The 19,245-nt window shown below is 41.2% G+C and overlaps 1 protein-coding gene across 1 annotated transcript; it reads left to right on the top strand.

Annotated features, from left to right (window-relative positions):
• Window positions 1–4,780: 4,780 nt before the first annotated feature.
• On the top strand, window positions 4,781–18,387 carry kcnj19a (potassium inwardly rectifying channel subfamily J member 19a; the record flags this gene model as incomplete). The annotated part of the gene is made up of 3 exons (XM_083930584.1): window positions 4,781–5,446; window positions 14,303–14,519; window positions 17,729–18,387. 3 exons carry the CDS (start codon window positions 4,781–4,783, stop codon window positions 18,385–18,387), a joined length of 1,542 nt encoding a protein of 513 aa, XP_083786710.1.
• Between the last annotated feature and the right edge of the window lie 858 nt (window positions 18,388–19,245).

Here is a 19,245-nt window from a genome sequence, read left to right as displayed (position 1 = left end):
TTTACATCAATCCAGTCTCATGCCCGTCATTCAAATGATCATGACAGATGTTTTCAGAAGTGAAGTTCTTAGATCTGCCGGATGATATCCATCTAAGAGCACATCAGAGTCGGGCCTGCCTCCCCCTACTCCTAATTGCCTTTGCTAATGACTCAATTAATTCAGAAAGCAGAGCATAATTGAAATGCAGCCAGTAGAGTAATGCAAAAAAGGTCAGCGCGTGCATTTTTGATGTCCCTGCTCCTTTCATACATCAATAATAACACACAGCTGACAGTGATATCATTGAAATCACTCTCATCTAGGAGTTTAAATATGTATGATGGCCGCCTGATGAACTGAGTCTAGATGAAAATCAGTGAATAACATTGGAGCTCCAACTTAATAAAGTTCACCATCTTATAAGTTGAATGTAACCAAGGAACGAGAAAAAGAAGACGATATTACTCAAGTAATTTTGGCATTTGGGGAAAAGTAATACCAAGTTTATTAACAAATTAATAATGTTTTCATATTTGCGAGAAATTGATATCTTGTTTGTTCGTAGGCTTTAGGGTCACTGAGGTCATCTCCTCTGTAGAAACAATTAAAATAATTCCAGTGGAAATTGGAAGTTTTAGCATCCTCCAAATAGTTATATGCTACGATTATGGTGGTATTTTATCAGCTCATTCAAGCATTTTTAGACTGAACATAGAGTATATTTAGTTTTTGACTACCCTTAGGTCACAAACATTATTCCGTAATTCAGTATAGTTTTAAAGCACAATTTAGATTTCGAAAACACAATTAATTGACTAAATAACAAATGAAAAACTTAAATATTTAAAATCAATTTTGAGATTTGTTTTTGTGTAATAGCTGGACTTGACCCCAGTGTTTCTAAAATCCTGACTAAACCTCTGTTGTTGGTCCACCAACTTTTGAGGGCTTTCGGCTTCTTTCTGTTTTGCTATTCACTTCAGACTTGTAGTAATATCCGCTCAAGCTTGAGCACAAACCCGTAAAATCCCGTCCTGTCACAAAGACGGGACATCCTGTAAGTGTGTTGGTGCTTCAGCGTCCTGTTCCTGAGTCACGTATGTCAATCTCAGCTGAGGTTAGGAAATGTCACCGTGTGGCTCAACTTTCCATAAGTACCCACTACCAGCTAAGTGTTTGGGACATTAAGGTCAGACACGTAATGACTCCTGCACTTTGAGTCACGATTGACTCCACTCTGAATAAAAAGTTCCAACCTCACTGTGAAGGGGACAGAGTTGTGTGAAAGTCTGAACCCGCACAAAGACCGCAGCTATGAAGTCTGATATTTTTACGTCTGGAAATCTGTGGCAATTTATGTATCATATAACAAAGATGGTTATCAATTCTAACTCCTCATTAATAATTCAGCCCGTGCAGCATGTCTTTGTTCCCTCTCCCCCCTCCCCTGAATCTATCCTACCGTCACACGCAAAACACAACACAAATTATTTGGATGTGAATGCTGAATTTCCTACCTTATGTTACATCTGAACAGTTCAGAGCCAAGGTTCGGTGGTTGTGCGTGTGTGTGTGTGTGTGCGTGTGTGCGTTTGTGTGTGCTGATTTTGATTCCTCTCAATAGGAAAGCCTACATGTGTGCCTCCACATAACAGATGGCGATCCTGGCCGTCTACACGCTAATCCTCAATTGTCAGGAGGCTCGCGGCCGTGCATGAGCTCCCTCTACTGAGATAGAAGTCCCTTGTCAGTTTTTTGGAATCTGGGCAGTGGGGAGACATGTGTTGTGGGAATAAAAAAACATTTGTATGATTCTATATGGTGGCATATGCTATACAAGTCAGACACTCAATCAGTGCTACATGCAATTTATCAGCCATTATAGACGTAGTTTGTAATCACAGTTATACAGAGATAGATCGGACAAAGTCTGTCTTCACATTGTTATGGACTTTTGGAAATAAATGTTTTGGTTCCACTTTCCTGTAACGAGACATTTATTTAATGCAACTACAATGATTGTTTGTTATGAAACTGTCTCAGTTTAATACTGAGACTATAGCCATGTTGTTAACTGTTAGCAATACCAGTTGATACCAACGCATTACGTGTCCTTGATAGAAGATGGACAGCACTGTGTATACAACTGATTTGATGACACACAAATAAGACACAAGTGCTTATAAACAGTATATTCCAACAGCTTAAACTACTGTTGATGCTGGGCGCTGCCATGTTGGATTTTAAAGTCAGGGCTCTGAAAGGTCTCTCGCTGGGAATTCATGAATTCGAAATTAAGAGTTAAACTGGAATCCAGCACAATTCTTAGGACGTCAAATACTGTTGCTAATGGGAGGGACTCACATGCACTAACATGCACGGGTGGCCAGACTGGCTCCAAAAGCAAACAGCAGAGAAACTCGGATCATAACACACACGGAGAGTGACTTCATTCTCTGCCATTAGACACCATTATATGGCTATCTCCACTATATGTTGACATAGCAAATATTTGTGTACCGCTATGTTAATGGTCTGAATGTGTACAGGACAATTAAAAAAACCACCATACAGACTAATGTATTGATGACACATGAAAATGCATTTTAAAGATAGCTGCTGACTGTACTACAAATTGCCCCACGGGGACAATGAAGATCTCTTGACTCTTGACACTCCAGTTGCTATTTAATTAATTCATTATACTGTGTCTTTTTTACCATATTGTCAGGTTGCTAACTCACAGAGCGATCTCTCTGGATGATGCGGTTCATCAGCACCACAGACTACATCCTCTATAATAAACAAAGTTAAACCAACACCTCTGACAAACAGTTTCAATTATAACCTTCATGAAGGGAGGGTTTACTGGAGGATTTGTACATTAGATTGCATTATTTTTTCAGCTAGATGTACACAATAAACTGGCGACAGAGTAAGTTATTACGACTATTGCTTCTTTAGAGTCACTAAAAGGTGCACAAAACGTACATCTTAATATCGATTCGAAGTCAGAGTTTGTGGACGCATGAAGGGAAGCAGCTTTATTTAAGAAATAGTTAATTCATTCATCTTTAACCGCTTGTCCCTGTCGGGGTCGCGGGGGGCTGGAGCCGATCCCAGCTGACATCGGGCGTGAGGCGGGGTACACCCTGGACAGGACGCCAGTCTATCACAGGGCACATAGAGACGAACAGAGACAGACAACCATTCATACCTAAGGGCAATTTTAGAGTCATCAATGAACCTAACACGTGCACGTCTTTGGACTGTGGGAGGAAACCGGAAAATCCGGAGAAAACCCACGCAGACACGGGGAGAACATGCAAACTCCACACAGAGGGGCCCCAGCCGGGATTCGAACCAGGAACCCTCTCGCTGTGAGGAGACAGTGCTTTCAAATTTATTTTCTTTTTAAAAAATTACACTTTATGCCTGTTGCTATATTTTCTGGTGTGTCGCCCTGACATGCTCAAAATACTTGAAATATCATTTAAAAGAATACATCATCAATAAATCCTGTAATGGATGAATTTTGGATTTGTTTTTTTGTGTAGTGCAGGGTTACTTGAGCAAAAAAAAAAAGCAATTAAGACGAGGGTCCGTTGATTAGAAGGACGTCTTCATCCCACCTGTGTGACTGAAACTGTAATCATGCTTTATAGTTGTACACACATGCAGTGCAGACATTTGTGTTCTGTCTGATTGAATAACGGGCAGAGAGAGCCAAGGGCGGAGAATCCTTTTTAGGACTGTCCTTTGGGAGGATACTCCTCTCTAGCAGCCATCCAATGTCTAGATCAATAAGAAGGGTTCACGCAGGAAAGAGGAGAAGGACAGATTTAATGTCAGACTTAAAATGGGCATAGCCTTTGGGCCGTGTGGAACATTTTAAATTATTTAAAGCAAGAAGTCTCGAAAATGAGAAGATTTTTAGTAATTGTTGTACACTTTTCCAATTATTGTTAATTAATTCAAAAATTACAACCTCAATTTAATGAGCTTTAGTGATATGACACAGGTTAATAGAGGCACAAAGAATCCCCATCTGCAATTCAATTAGTCAATGCCCCCAATATCGCTCCTATTAGATCCCATGTGCACATAGATTGTCCATCCAGTAGATGGCACAGTTTATCTTGAAAGCGCAAAGATCTCCCAATCTCATCACTCAGAATCTGTGTGTGACCCTTAATCATAACAGAGCATCAGCTACAATGGAGAGTTAAAGTAAGCACTTATGAGGAATGAATGAATACATCAGCCAACTGATGAATTCATAAATAAATTAAGTCATACAATGATTTAATTGACCAGATGAACTACACAGAAGAGTCATATTGTGTGTGTGGGTGTCTCTCTCTCCCCATACGGATGCAGTCTTGTGTAACTCTCCCCTCCTCTCTCCCTGCCCCCTTCCCTCACTCACACTCACATCTTCATCCTCCACAGCCCACCAGAAGCTGTGAATGGTAGACAGCTCCTCATATTTCGTTCCGCTGGTGAGCACCACGGCAGTCAGAGTGAGTAAGTGAGAGACTGAGCAGAGCGCACAGCTGCAGTCAGCGATCTCCTGATGTCGTGTAAAATAATTGGGAGAATAGTGGGTATTTTTTAAATAACAAACGGATAGCATCGGTGCTTTAAAAACATTGACACAATTTCTAGGATTTACGCGCGCTAAAGTGGCCATGGCGCATTTTACGCACTGCAGGTAACCAGTGTTTTGGAGGCTCAAACAACCAAAAACTATGGATTAAACAGCAAGTCGTCCTCCTTTCACTTCAGGAGAGCTCAAATGGCGGCACTTCGTAGAAAATTTGGCGAGGACTACCAGGTGGTTAACACAAATCGGGCTACTACTTTTCCTGCTCCGGTTAAGAAGAAACGCCAGCGCTTCGTGGACAAGAACGGTCGCTGCAACGTGCAGCACGGAAACCTCGGCGGGGAGACCAGCAGGTACCTCTCTGACCTCTTCACCACTTTGGTAGACCTAAAGTGGCGATGGAACATGCTCATCTTCATCCTAACTTACACGATCGCCTGGCTGGTCATGGCATCTATGTGGTGGATCATCGCTTATATCAGAGGAGACCTAAATCACGGCCACGACGCTTCCTACACCCCCTGTGTGGCCAATGTTTACAACTTCCCCTCAGCCTTTCTCTTTTTCATCGAGACTGAGGCCACGATCGGTTACGGCTACCGGTACATTACAGAGAAGTGCCCGGAGGGCATCATACTCTTCTTGTTCCAGTCACTGCTGGGCTCCATAGTGGACGCTTTTCTCATCGGCTGCATGTTCATAAAAATGTCCCAACCTAAGAAACGCGCAGAGACGCTCATGTTCAGTCAGGACGCAGTGATTTCTCAGCGAGACGGCAAACTGTGCCTCATGTTCCGTGTGGGCAACCTGCGGAACAGCCATATGGTGTCCGCGCAGATCAGGTGCAAACTCATAAAGGTAAGCTCAACACCAGATCCTCTCTGAAAACTAACCCAAGTGAAGAAGCTCAGGCTGTAGATAAATCACACCTTCTTTCACCAATGAAGCAATATGATAAAACGAATACACCGAGTTACATTTAAATGCATATGCAGTATAAATAACTTATTATGACCTCTAAGAATCTCGGCTGCTGCATTTGATAGCATGATATCCTCTCAGCAGTGTGACATTTTAAAACAAAGTATTGCAGACTGTTAACCTATGCAGATAGTGCAAGCTTAGAGAAAGTTAAAAAAAGAAAGTAATTTCTTCTTTTCACAATGACTGTGTCCTTGACTGACAGCTGGTATCTGAAGAATCTTTATTCCCCCAACCGTCCTCTTATCTGAAAAGGAATGATATTGTAGGTCTGAATGTTCTTTTATCCAAAGCTTATGGTTCCACTACACAATATACGCCTTGTTAAACAAAACAGGCTAAAGGAAGCATTACCATAATCCTTCAGCTGCAGGACGGTGAAGATGAGTGGCAGCCAGGTACATCTCAAACCACTATGATAAGACATAAAGGCTGTTGGGCCGCAGTGTGGATGGTCGACATTGTGTCCGGCATCAGTGGTGACACCTGGACAGATGTGTGTCAGTAAGTGGATGTGACACAGAACACTATGCTGTGTGAATCAGCAGTGAGAGGGAGATTCACACGCACTAACAGATCACTGGAGTCCGTAAAAACAGCACTCCTGGGAGAGACCATGCAGGTGTAAAAAGAATTGATGGCATCCATAAAAAAAATGCATTATTTTCGTTCTTTTCTTGAGGGTATATTTTTTCATTTGTCTTCCCTGAGATATATGACACAACGTAAAAGGACAACAAACTCAGCTGTTTTAGTCACAATGTTGTGCGTTTGGCTCTGATATACCAACCGTGTGGTGGTTATCAACTAATAAAGAACAGATGTTAGGATGAATATAGCTAATAAACCTCTAGAAAGAAGTAATGCAGAAATCGACCACAAACAGTAGCATGATCGTCTGGCTCCTCTTTTAATCATCGTAATAGAGCTTCTTTCAGCCCCATCCATGTTCAGTGTGCAAAATTGGCCATAAACAAGACAAACAGCACTAGTGAGGTACTTGGAGCTTGTTTATGTCCGTGTTCTCTTTTACACAGCCACATCGAGCACAGCGTTGGTTAGCTTAATGATGCATGCAGGCAGGGAGGGAGGCAAGGAGCGCCGAGCTATTCCGCAGTTACAAGCATGAAGGAAGCGTGAAGGAAGTGAGCAGCCCCATGGGCAGAAAGTACAATCACACGTGCCTACATCGACTTCTGAGACAGAAGCTCTCAGCCTTTAATTTAACATCTGATTCTAACTCATAGTAGGATGGTACAGGTTTTTTTTTAGAGCTCCCAGAACCAATCAGAATTTGTGTTACTTAAAAATAATAAGAGAGTCTCAGGGGCTCTCTTTTTACCTTTCCTTCTGGACTGTAAGAAATACAATCAGTATCAATTCTGAAACCTTAATGCGAACCTCATCCCCTCTCTCTGTGAGGTTCAAGAAATACAGCATCCACTGCGTGCTCCTTAGTGTTCTTTTTTTTTTGCTCCAGGGCTTTGTGGTCTAACCTTATTCTTTCGCTTCAAAGACTCTCTTACCGAGACAGAATATTTTGCAGCAACTCTGCCGGAGCACAGAACACACAAAAAAACAACAACAAATGAGTCATTGTGCTCGAACAAACGCATTGTTTAGGCTGAGCGTACTTTTGGATATTACACACATCACGTACAATGTTTAAAAACCCTCTAATAATAAAACTTTAGTCGTCATATTTCAGACTGAATGCCTTCAGTGCAGTTCCTGTATAGATATGTTGGTGGTGCTGTTGAACTGCAACCCTCTTCAAGTCATACCTCAACATATAAATACTCAGACATTACTGGCAGAGGAAGCATTTTTAACTATGAAAATTGTGTGCAAGTGTGTGTGAGTGTGTGAGTGAGTGAGTGAGTGAGTGAGTGAGTGAGTGAGTGAGAGAGACAGAGAGAGAGAGAGAGAGAGAGAGAGAGAGAGAGAGAGAGAGAGAAAACTGAGTGAATGAACAGCTCCCAAGACATAAAATCTAACCGGGTGCACCCAAACTCTTCTACAATCAAAACTTAATTATTTCTTTGACACCACTTCATGATATAATAGCTCAAATGAATCGCACTACCCGAGATTTGAAAGCACCTATACAGTATGCTGCTTGTCCACTGCATGGTATGACTCGACACAACTCACTCTATTTGGTTTTCCAAAGTTGTCGATAGTACCTGGTTCTGTTGTTCGGTACCACCTTAGTTGAGAATCTCTCCTTTCATTCTGCAGCAGCACTCTGAGAGTGTGAGTTGGCACGCATGGCTGGTATGAATCAGCACGGTGACAAAGCCACAACTATATATGCACAATTGATGCTTGTTGATGATAGCTTAAGTTGCAACATCACAATAACTTGGATCTACACAGCCCTGTTAGATGACACAGCCTGTTTAAATTGGAGCCACTTGTTGGTGGCGCTGCGTGTTTGCACACCAGCGCTCTGCTGAACTGTCGCGGATGATTACAGGGTGACAGCAGAAAGAAGGGAGAGACAGAGCAATGGAAGAAGCTGTCATACAGAGACCCGCCATAAGCAGTTGAAATGCAGCTCGGCAGGGCATCCATGACAGCCTCAGAGGGCCTCCTGGTGGAACATCCTAGCTGAAAATATGACTCAGGTTTGACTGGGGGGGTGGAGAGAGTGAAGGAATTGATTGAAGGTGATGGAAAGTGGTGAAATAGATGGAGAGAGGTTGGCAGTAAGAGAGGGGGGACGAGAAAAAAAGAATTACAACCGTTTTTTTCTTCTTAATATTTTCATTGTGCGAGTAGTGGAGCAATATAAGGCAGAGAAATCCTCTCAGTTATAGATCTCCCCAGAGGATTGCAGGATGGGCTGTATACACTAGTCACTAGAACTGAAATTGATTTCCAGTTGTTATCTAATAAGATTTATACTCTCAGGCTGTGGAGGGCTGAGGAAAGAAAGGCCTAGAAGCCCTGCAGTCCTTGATTAGCAAGCCCCAGAATGAGAAAACCTTGAGACTCTGGACTGCTCACGGTTTGAACTCTAAATAATTCATAGTACACAGTTGTATAGGATTTATTTTACTGTAGAGGTGTGCATGCTTAAAAATGCACACGCACACACGCAATAATTCATTGTTATTCTTGAATAAACATCTTAAGTTTTCTGACGAATATAATATACGAGCCTCATTGCAGCACTTTCCACACCCAAGTAGTAAATCGGTGGCAGCACATTTACAACAAAACAATTTTTTGGCCACGAACATTGTGGCACCATTTGTGCCACAACAACCGCTAAAGTCACTGAAATGTCACATTGAGGATGAAAACACTTTCCAGGGAAGGAAACAAAACCAGAGCATAAGACATAAAAAGTACATTGCAGGCATAGTGTCTCCACAACAACATCTCATACCATTTTTTAAAAGTTAGGTGGAGTCTCTACAGCCACCTAATCACTTTGACTTCACTTCCTTACCACATTCACCATCAAATTTTGATGCCGTTTCACTTGTGATACACCAACTTGCTAATTAGTCATTTCAGAGCAGCCCAGTATTCTTCATATTATAATTCTGCAGAAGGCAATTTATGTAATAGCTTCCCATTTAAATATAGCAAGGTGGGATGTAAGAGGTTGGAGTGGTGGATGGGCTTCTGGTTTGACTTAATGCCAGAAGCTTGAGTTTGGACCCAATTACTGACAACAAGTGTTGCAAAGTGTACACTTTACCTTAACCCTGAAATAATTGCCATGTGCACAACTTGCAGAAACAAATAAGTGAAATAGTATTGTCTATGTATTGTATTATCATCCAAAATTAATGTGAATTCTGGCAAAAAAGGTGGTCTTTTCTTAGCTTTTAATGGACCATCATTGTCAGCTTATTGAGTTCTGACTTAAGCAAGCAGTAATTGGTCATTCAAAATTCGGATGGTCAACAATGCAGACATTTTTTTCCTGCAGAAGAGAAGAAGAGATGGAGCAGAAGACTCGGTTATGTGTGTGAACAGCTCATTAATACACGTAAACCTGAGAAAAACAGCCAGCAGACATTGTTTATGGGTTTGCCCACAGCTTTCTGTCAGTGTTATTGTGTGAAAGGATAATAAACAACAGAAATATCCAGTTCACTGTAAAAGTAACTTGGACCGGCCCTCTATTCAACAAGCTGACATACTTGTGCACCCTCTATGCTGTATAGAGCCGATACATCTGTAAGATTAGTGGGAAATGGTCTGCATGCTCAGCCCAGCCAGGAACTGTGTGGCAGCACAATTTAGACTGCAGATTTCTTTAGTCTCCCTTTCTTTAGAGTCCCTTTGTGATCACTCATTTTAAATGTAATAAGAATTGCTGTTCACCTGGCTAACAGGAAGCTTCTATGAGCTGCAATCCAATCATGACTTTATGCTTTAGTTCGGCTTTTGTTGTTAACAACAGAAACTGAATTGTGAATTGGCTGTATACAGAACACAGAGCAGGTGACTGTGGAGCAAAAGAGATGACACAACAAAGGTTTAACCAAGTGTGACTGAGCAACCAGGATGTGTCTCTGATGCTGACTGTGATGCACAATTTGTTTTTTGTTGGTGGCCAAAAGTAGTAGAGCCTGAAAAACAATTTTTACACCTGAAGAAGTTTTCAGATTTAGCCAGTTTAGTGTGAAAAGATATTGTTTTCCATCACCTTTTCTGAACTATTGAACTGTTTATCCATTACTTTAGGCTGACTGAACCTCTCTGCTTGCTTTAATTGATTTTCATGCACTCTCAACATGTGGTGTTCATTCTCACTCACAACTCTTAAAATACGGCAGCTCGGTCAGTGACCTTTAAACACTGATAGCAATGTATAAGGCCCCCTTCAGCGTCTGCGTGAGCGAGCGGGCCTTCCAACTGCTCGACCGCGGTGCAGTGAGATGACCTTGTATAAAGAGAAATAATGTCGGCCGAGGGACGAGAACGTGGTGGTTGGATGAGTAAAACAAACAGGACTTTTACCCAGGAGAGTGCCGTTGATGTCCTGTGTGACATATTTAACTGACTTTACCTACGTGCCCTACACCAAACTTTACAAATATCTCATATGTAAGTAATGTAACAAACATATTTTAACCAAAACCACAATATTTTCCTTAACCAACTTGATTTTGTTGCCTAAACCTAACCATACCCTGCACAGTGAAAAACGACACCAAAGAGGTACCCCGAGCATCAAAATCGTGATGCCAAGAGGTCCTGACCATGCAAGCCACTGTACGTTACGAGCTGGATGCAGTCCTGCAATAAACCCTTCCTTCCTGATGGTTATAATGAGTGTTTGTTGACCCTTTATGATCATTTAAGAGGCTGTATTTTGTGGTTCTGTTGAATTGTATTGCTTCATACTGTTCCAACAAAAACTGAATAATAATGCATAATGCAATAGTCCTGTTAGTTAGTTATAATCCGAGTGTAGTCTTTGACATGTCTAGTACGTGTTTTTCATATTCCCGGTTTATGAGACCAGGAGCACCCCATGTTGGTCTGTCCTGTTCATTTAACTTTTGGTTTAATTTGACAAATTCATCTCACTCAGCTTGGCCAGATTGGTTGAAATGTTGGCGCAACCTTTCCAAATGTACAGAGAAGGCAGACTGGCAGAGAGGAAGCCTGTGTAATTCGGCAGGCTTGTCGGTGTGCGTGATTGCCTACGAGCTACTCTATCCCCCTCTCAGGCTACTGATTGATCCAGGCTCAGCAGAGCATGGAGTAGAGTTGGGTTGGAAGATCAGGCCACTTTAGGTGTAATCAATTTTATTTATCACCTGTCTTCATCCATTGAGTATCATTCACACCACTGAAACGCTCCTTTGGCGAGCATGAAACAAGCCACAAAGCCTTTCTAATGATAATGAGCAGCTGATAGGTTGACTGGGGGTTGGTGAATATTCGGACGTGATTTTTGCTGCACAATTTCCCCAAAAGGACAAAAATTATTTAAAAGAAGTCCCTGACATGTTTTGATATGTCAGAGCTTGTGGAGAGAAATCTGTTTATGTGAGATTAACATGAAAAAAATCAGACAAGCTCAGCTATCTGAGGATCTTTGTGCAGGGAGAAGCGTAGGAGAGTGCCAAGGGGTCTGTGTAAGGAGCTTTGCCTGTCATTGTTTACATAAAGCCATCCATCATTTTAATCTTAGGCGACAATGACAGAAAGTGAAAGGCAGAATTTCCCTTAGCTATCACCAGATAACCCATATCCACCCTAAACAGGATTCAGCGGCCTGTAAGCACCTGAACAATGCCAACCCCTGACACGAGAGTGGTTCTCCAACATAAATCCAGAAGAGCATCTCATTGATGCTCACAGGAGACAGAAATAGAAAGCAATGTTTTCTGGCAATGCAAAGCCTGCTTACTGATACTTCATTCACAGTTTGCTTCTCAGAGGGATAAACTAGCCTAAAGGGCAATGTCACTGGGAGGTCAGGATGAAATCAGGCTCTGACTGCTATAGCTGCTGCCTTGCAGGAGTAGTCTGGATGATAGAGACGAGACAGAGGTGCAGTGAACCCAATATACACAAAGATCAAATGCCCTCACTTTGAAACCTGGCATAAATCTTTTTATCCTCCATTCCCACAAAACTATTTGATAAAACAGCTAGCAACAATGTTACAATCCCCCGTACATATTATGCATAAAGTGTGCTACCCAAATCATTTTTTGAATTAATCCCTTAAGCAATTTCAGCTTCATCAGTTCATGTACGCCTCTTGGATGAGAGGTGAAACGTCTTCCTAGACAAATAACCAAGTCCAGTTGCTTTTGACTGAAATTGCTTTGGGGATAAAACGGAAAACGGAATACAATTATTTGCAAACTCTTTTCAACCTATATTAATTGAATACACTACAAAGACAAGATATTTAAAGTTTAAACTGATACATTTTTTTTTGCAAATTTTTACTCAGTTTGAATTTGATGCCTGCAACACATTCCAAAAAAACTGGCCTTTGTGGAAGTAACGTGTTGATTATTTTAAGATTAACAAGAAAAAAATGCAATAAATTGCAGAAAGGGTTGTAGAGAAAGGGCATGGGAGTGTGGTTGTGTGTGTGTGTGTTTGTATCTGTGTGGGTGGTCATTATGAAGTTGTGTGTGGGGAAGGGATAGTGTGGGTGAGTGGGTGGTTAGCTGGTGCCAAATTATTATTTGTAGATTAAACAATGTAGAAATAGAGGAGTATAAAAATTTGCTTTTGCTATTTTAAGTTTCTTTTAATGTTAATTAACTGCAGAATTCTGCAGAATTGTTGTGATCTTTTAAGTAGAAAAGGTTACTTTTTACTGTTACATAAAAAAGAGAATGAAATCTTATCTCACTATTACCACCATAGAAACCCTGCTCCTCATTATCTAAAATGTAATGATTTGCAAAGATAATCAGGTCAGATATCTGTCTCTTAAATGACACACAAATATCCAGATTTAACTTTTTTTAGCGAGGACAGTCATTCCTGCAAGGTTTTACATTGAAATACTTCACATGATTAATATATAAGAGCTTTTGAAAAGGCTGCAAGCCTCTTTTCTGACAGCAGGTTGTAAGAAAATGGTTGAAAATTTAAGGGAGTTTTGGGTAACACAGGACTGCTAAGTGAGGGAAGCAAACAAGAAGAGACAAGGTGAAGAGATTGATTAGACAAAAGAAGACAGGAAAGAGGCAAAAGCATCCAGAACCTGGGTGCTGAGGTCCAACGTCATCAGGGCAATTAAATGCTTCCGCACCAGTTAACACTGTGGGCAAGTCCTGTCCAAACACGGCTGTCTCATACGTTCGCCTGCAAGTTCTTCTAAAAATCAGTGTGAAGCAGTCTGTGGTCAATGCAAACAGGGCACCACAGCAGAATTGAGATAGACAGAGAGTAAACGTATTTTATTTGGGGTGCTATTTCTCCTATTGTTTCATTTTCTGCTGATTAAAAAACACTTCACATAAAATCAAATGTACATATGTGACATTCGGTGGCTTCTAAAAAAAGCTTATCGATGCATCAGTATTCCGATATTGTCGTATACTATCATTTTGCTGCAGAGTACTTTAAGTTCTGATACTTGCTAACTGTTGCTAATACTTTTACTTACAGGTCCTATACTGTAAAAAGCAAGATTCCTGACTTTTTAAAATGTATTATATATATCAATCCACATAGAAATGCACACAGCCTGTATTAAGAAACTATGGCTAAAAATGAGCTGCCGGGACTTCTGTACGGTTGTGATGTCGGAGATGCAAAAGTCCCAGAAATGCAGACTGGGCTTTTTCGGGCTAAAGAGACGGATGCCAGAGCAGAGCATTTGAGAGAGAGGGTAAATACAGGTATAATCACACAGATATTATGAGAAAAATAACATGTTTTTGAACATTAAAGCATGTAAACATGTTTAGTAGAAACTCAAAATACAGGTATGAACCTAAAAATGAACATAATATATGGGACCTTTACTGTAAATAACATTTTGAATGCAGGTCTTGTAATGGAATGTTTTTACATTGTGCCATTAGTACATTTACTTTACTGGACAGAAGATGCGCACCCTCTTTAATTAGGCATAAGAAATACAAACTGTGCCAGAACAAGAATCTTTCTTATTGTGCTTTATAATGATGTGCATTAATCTTCTCTTCCCTGTCTGTTTTCTATGTCTATTCCACTTTCTTGGCTCTTTGTCTACTTGACTCTTTTCTTACTGTCTTTCAGTCTCGTCAGACACCTGAGGGTGAGTTCCTGCCTCTGGACCAGTGTGAACTGGATGTTGGTTTTGGGACAGGTGCAGACCAGTTGTTCCTGGTGTCTCCCCTCACCATTTGCCATGAAATCAATCCCAAGAGCCCCTTTTTTGACTTATCTCAGCGCTCCCTCAAGAACGATCAGTTTGAGATTGTTGTTATCCTCGAGGGCATCGTGGAGACCACTGGTGAGGGACTCTTCACTTCTCTCACATCTTTCCTTTGATGCATTTTGCACTTACTCCTAACAAGTTCTCATTGCTTCCTTTCTTCATTCTTCTCAGTCTCAATCTAAATGTAAATTCCTTTATTAATATGAACCCACATCAAATTCCTATCTAACAGATACTCGTAATCTAAACAGTGAAATCTCATTTCCCTGCCTCAATTTTGCATATTTGAAGAGCGCTAGAGCTGAAAAAAAGTGAGAATGAGAGCAACACATGAGAATGACAACCTCATTGAATTATGAGGGATATTTTATTACTCCAGAATCGGTTTATGCCCACACAGTGCATAATAAAAGCCCGTGGTCATAGATGCACATGTCACTTTGATGAATGACCCAGGTTTTAGTTGAAGTTCCACTCCCTTTTTCTGAGACAGCTGAGAGCAGAGGTAATTCTGAGCCTGTGAGACGTTGTTATACAGCCACCGCTGTGAACTACTGGCTGCCATGCTGGAGTAGTCAGTAATAATACTGTTCTGTCTGTTGCATATAACAGGAGGATTCTTCCCTCAACTCCAATACAAATAAATCCTTCTCCCTCTTTTCTTTTTTAGCTCTGCTTCTATCCATTTCCCATCACCCCCACTTTGCCACTGCTGTAGAAGAAACTACAGAGCTGAATAGGCTTAGAGCAGGAGGAAGGGATCAGCAGGGAAGCGCAGAGGCATGCAGGCAACATGGCCTGTGCTCTGTTGATAAAACCGTTAAATCAGGGTGCAGCCAGAAGTTTAGTTGTAGTGCCAAGGTGCTCAGAGCCGAGGAGTAAACGAGGGAAGCCCCTGCAGGGACACCTTCCATGTGCAGTGCTATTCCGTCATCCTCACACTGACAGACATTCCATTAACCCTGAATCCAGTTCAAATCCAGCTGCTGCTGACACAACCAGACAGATTATAATGAAGTCTCTCTAATATTTATGACAGTTTTAGATTACATTTTAGAGGCAGTATTGATTTTGTTTTTACACATCAGAAAAGCAGAAGGAGATTGGTGTTTGGTGATACTGGTGTTTCTCCTCAAAACTGAAAGCTTTTCTGTCAGATTTGAAACAGTATATGGCTCTGGACAGGTGTAAGCTGCTAAAGAGAATTAATTAATAAATGGAATCACGGCTTTATGTAGGTTACTCTTTTTTGCTCTGGCGTATTGACTCCACTGGCAGGTTGCAAGTTCACTAATATGCAGATGACACACACCTCTCTGCAAGTGTGTGTTAATTCAGATTCTTGTTAAGCATGATTCAAATAGTCTCACAAAAAATGTAAAGCATCATAATGCACTCTATAAACAGTGCCAGTGAAGGCTACTGCCAGGAATTTTACATAAAATCTTCTTCAGGGACATTCTTCTCGCTATCTGCCAAGTGTTTGCATAGTTGTGCTAAGGGCTTTTTAATTTTATGGAAGCTGCAACAAACATTAACCAGCTGGTTGAATGCCCATATGACACCTGACTGATGAAACAAATCTGGCATGCCCGTCAGGCTCTAAAACCCACAAGCTTCCAGTGCACCACTGCTATCTTATGCATCTACCATCAGCACAAATACAGTTATTTTCCTGGTATGGAAATAAAATTATCCCAGACTCAGCCTTGTGATTAAAGCCAGGCCTCTGGGCTAATTAAAAAAACAACAACAATGACCTTTGTATAAATAGAGAACTGACTTTTCTTTGGATGAAGATGAGTAGTGAGCCTGGAATAGCATCAGGCTATGACATAACAGTGCACATATCATCCCTCAGAGGGACGGTCTCAGACTCCCACTCTATAGCCAACTGTGTTTTTTTTAACAGAAAAGCTCAGGTGGAAGTGGAGCCACTGGATCAGAAAGAATATGGACTAAGTGCTTACTGATCACGGACAACCTCCATCCAAATGTCACGAAAATGATTTTACAATTTTAAAGTCAAATGGAAAAAGTGTCTTTAAGGGGTTAAAAGTGTTATAATTCTGCATACAGCAGGCACACGCCCAGTATGAGTAGAAACATCCTTGAATTTTAGACAAATAATTAACAACTGCAAAAAGAGCAAGATTCAAAATCAACACCACAAGTTACATTAAAGACATGTACAAACAGGACTCATGACTCTTGACATTGATGCATTGATGTGCAAATGGTGTTTGGGGACAGCCGATTACATCGACCACATTCAAACCGTCAATTATCAGGACCAACATAAGCCACACTGATTACAATCTCTCACCTTTCACCCACATTAACAGCACACAACAATCTGACTCAACTACCAGTGCTTCGGCATCCAAGTAAGGAATATTTAAAGACACATAAATGTAATTTTCTGAAATGGTTCATAAAGATGTCCTATAACACATCATTGTTAATCCATTTCAGTACATTAGGAGGTGATGTCCTTAGAATATTGAATTACATGATGTAGAAATAATCGCAGTTTTTCTGCTTTAATATGGGAATTAGCGAGAATCCTTCCCTTTCAGGAAACGTCATAACACATGGAGCAGCATTACATAATAACGACACAAAGACATGTAACTGTATTCCGTTACAGAAAAGTCATAATCAGATTAAGTACACACATTACAGCTTCACCTCTTCCATTCTTACCTTTAACAAGAAAATTCCTTCACTGAGAGGCAACTCAACAAAATAACTTACACCACCATGCACAAGCGCAACACTTTACGAGTCTCGCGCAGCAGAGAGAAACCAATGTGGTCATGTGTTCTGCACTTTCATTGTAGGTCTGTAGGCTAATGCCTGAATATGCTTAAAGAAAAGTAAAGAAAAATCAGAAGACACATTTTTATGCCAAAATTCTTTTATTAATTAATTATTTTCTCTCGTCTGGATTTGCATTAATATACAAATGTATTGTTACTTTAATATTGTGATACTTAGGTTACTGTCTACATTTTTAAAACAAGAAATTAGGAATGGTATTGAAGTATATTTTTAAAAGTAACCCTGACAGTAAAATACTGTATTCAATCTCCAGTATGTGTTTAAATGGGACTAGGGTAAACAGGAAGGAGCATTAAGCAATAAAGAAGAGCAGAGTGGAAAAACAGATAATTAAAGGGAATGTTGCCCTTTCACTTTCCTACTTATCAGCCAATCGTTGTTTTGCTGAGGCTAAACCCCATTTATTGATTTATTATTACTTTCCTGTCACTCTCTTGTAGGTATGACATGCCAGGCACGGACGTCATATACTGAGGATGAGGTTTTATGGGGCCATCGCTTCCTGCCTGTGATGTCACTGGAGGAGGGCTTTTTCAGGGTAGACTACTCTCAGTTTCACAGCACGTTTGAGGTGCCGACACCACCGTACAGCGTCAAGGAGCATGAAGAGAAGAATTCACTGCCATCTCCTCTATCCACCCCTACCCCCACACTGACAGAGAGCCACGGTGGCCACCGTCACCGGGTGTTTTCCGTGGATTGCATCAACATATCAGAGGAAAGGAGGGGAGGGACTGGGGGTCGACTCCCGAGCAAGCTGCAGAGGATGAGTTCATCCGGGAAGGAGGACCTACAGAGGAAGGTGCTTATGCTCAGCTCCCAGCATTCAGAGAAGGCCTGCAGCACAGGAGACCTGCCCCTAAAGCTGCAACGCCTCAGCTCCTCAACAGGACCCGAGGCGGAGAATCGGCTGCAACTCAAGTCCCTAAAAGTGGGCTTCGAACCCATGACCCAGTCTACCGGAGACCTGTACCAGCACAGCCTAACACCCACGCTGTCCCCTTCTCCAGTCCCTATGCACAGCCCACTGCTCTCAGCCGGAGGGAGACCGGAAGACAACCTGCCAGCGAAGCTACGCAAGATGAACGCTGACCGCTGAAACTCAGTCCCCCAACAACAGACTCCCACTGATCTCTGACAGACCAGAGGAGACACGCATGGAAACAGATACAGAGATGTACTTTACCTTTGGAGGTTTTGATCATGGTTTACTGACAGTTTATTGATTTTAGCTTTTTTTCTCTTGAGACAAACTTTACTGGAATTACTGTGATTTTTGTGTTTCATAGCAGGGCATTCACGCAGGCTTTGTTACACACAAAACAAGAAGAAAATACAAACTTCATGCTTTATGCGAACTTAATCATTCTGCAAGAGTTGCGCATGTATACACTTAATCCATGTATGCACCACTACACTTAATAGTCAATCTTAGTTTTATCTTAATATAAATGATTTAAAGATGATAATAAATGCTGTTTGAGCTTTCTCTTCATTGTGTTTTTATTGTTGTCACACCAAAAAAAAGAGTTGTTTGTGCAACAGTTTTGCCAGATGTCAATAAGTGGCTGTGCAATACAATGCAGTTTTAATAGTCTGTTGTTCATGCCCTAATTTTGTCCCCTTGGCAAGCAACACCTCACTCTATAAAGTGCATATAAGAGATAGAGAGAGAGAGAGAGAGAGAGAGAGAGAGAGAGAGAGAGAGAGAGAGAGAGAGAGAGAGAGGATAATGAGCTACACTTCTGCTGTGAGAGAAAAATGAAGTGTGTTTATTGGAGAACGGAGGCTGATTATAGTCAACCGATTGTTCCAGACGCGAGTTATGTGGTCACCAAGGCATCGTGTCTGACATAAAACAATGCTTCTCTCCAACGTATGCCCGAGCATGCCTAAACCTTGGCTTAGTATCCATTTATCCAGATATGTACATACAGATTTGATGAAGTCACATTTT

This window comes from Echiichthys vipera, assembly GCF_963691815.1.
Source record: "Echiichthys vipera genome assembly, chromosome: 17".
NCBI lineage: Eukaryota > Metazoa > Chordata > Actinopteri > Perciformes > Trachinidae > Echiichthys > Echiichthys vipera.
Note: the sequence above shows the minus strand (reverse complement) of the source record. Positions and strands in the feature narration are given on the sequence as shown.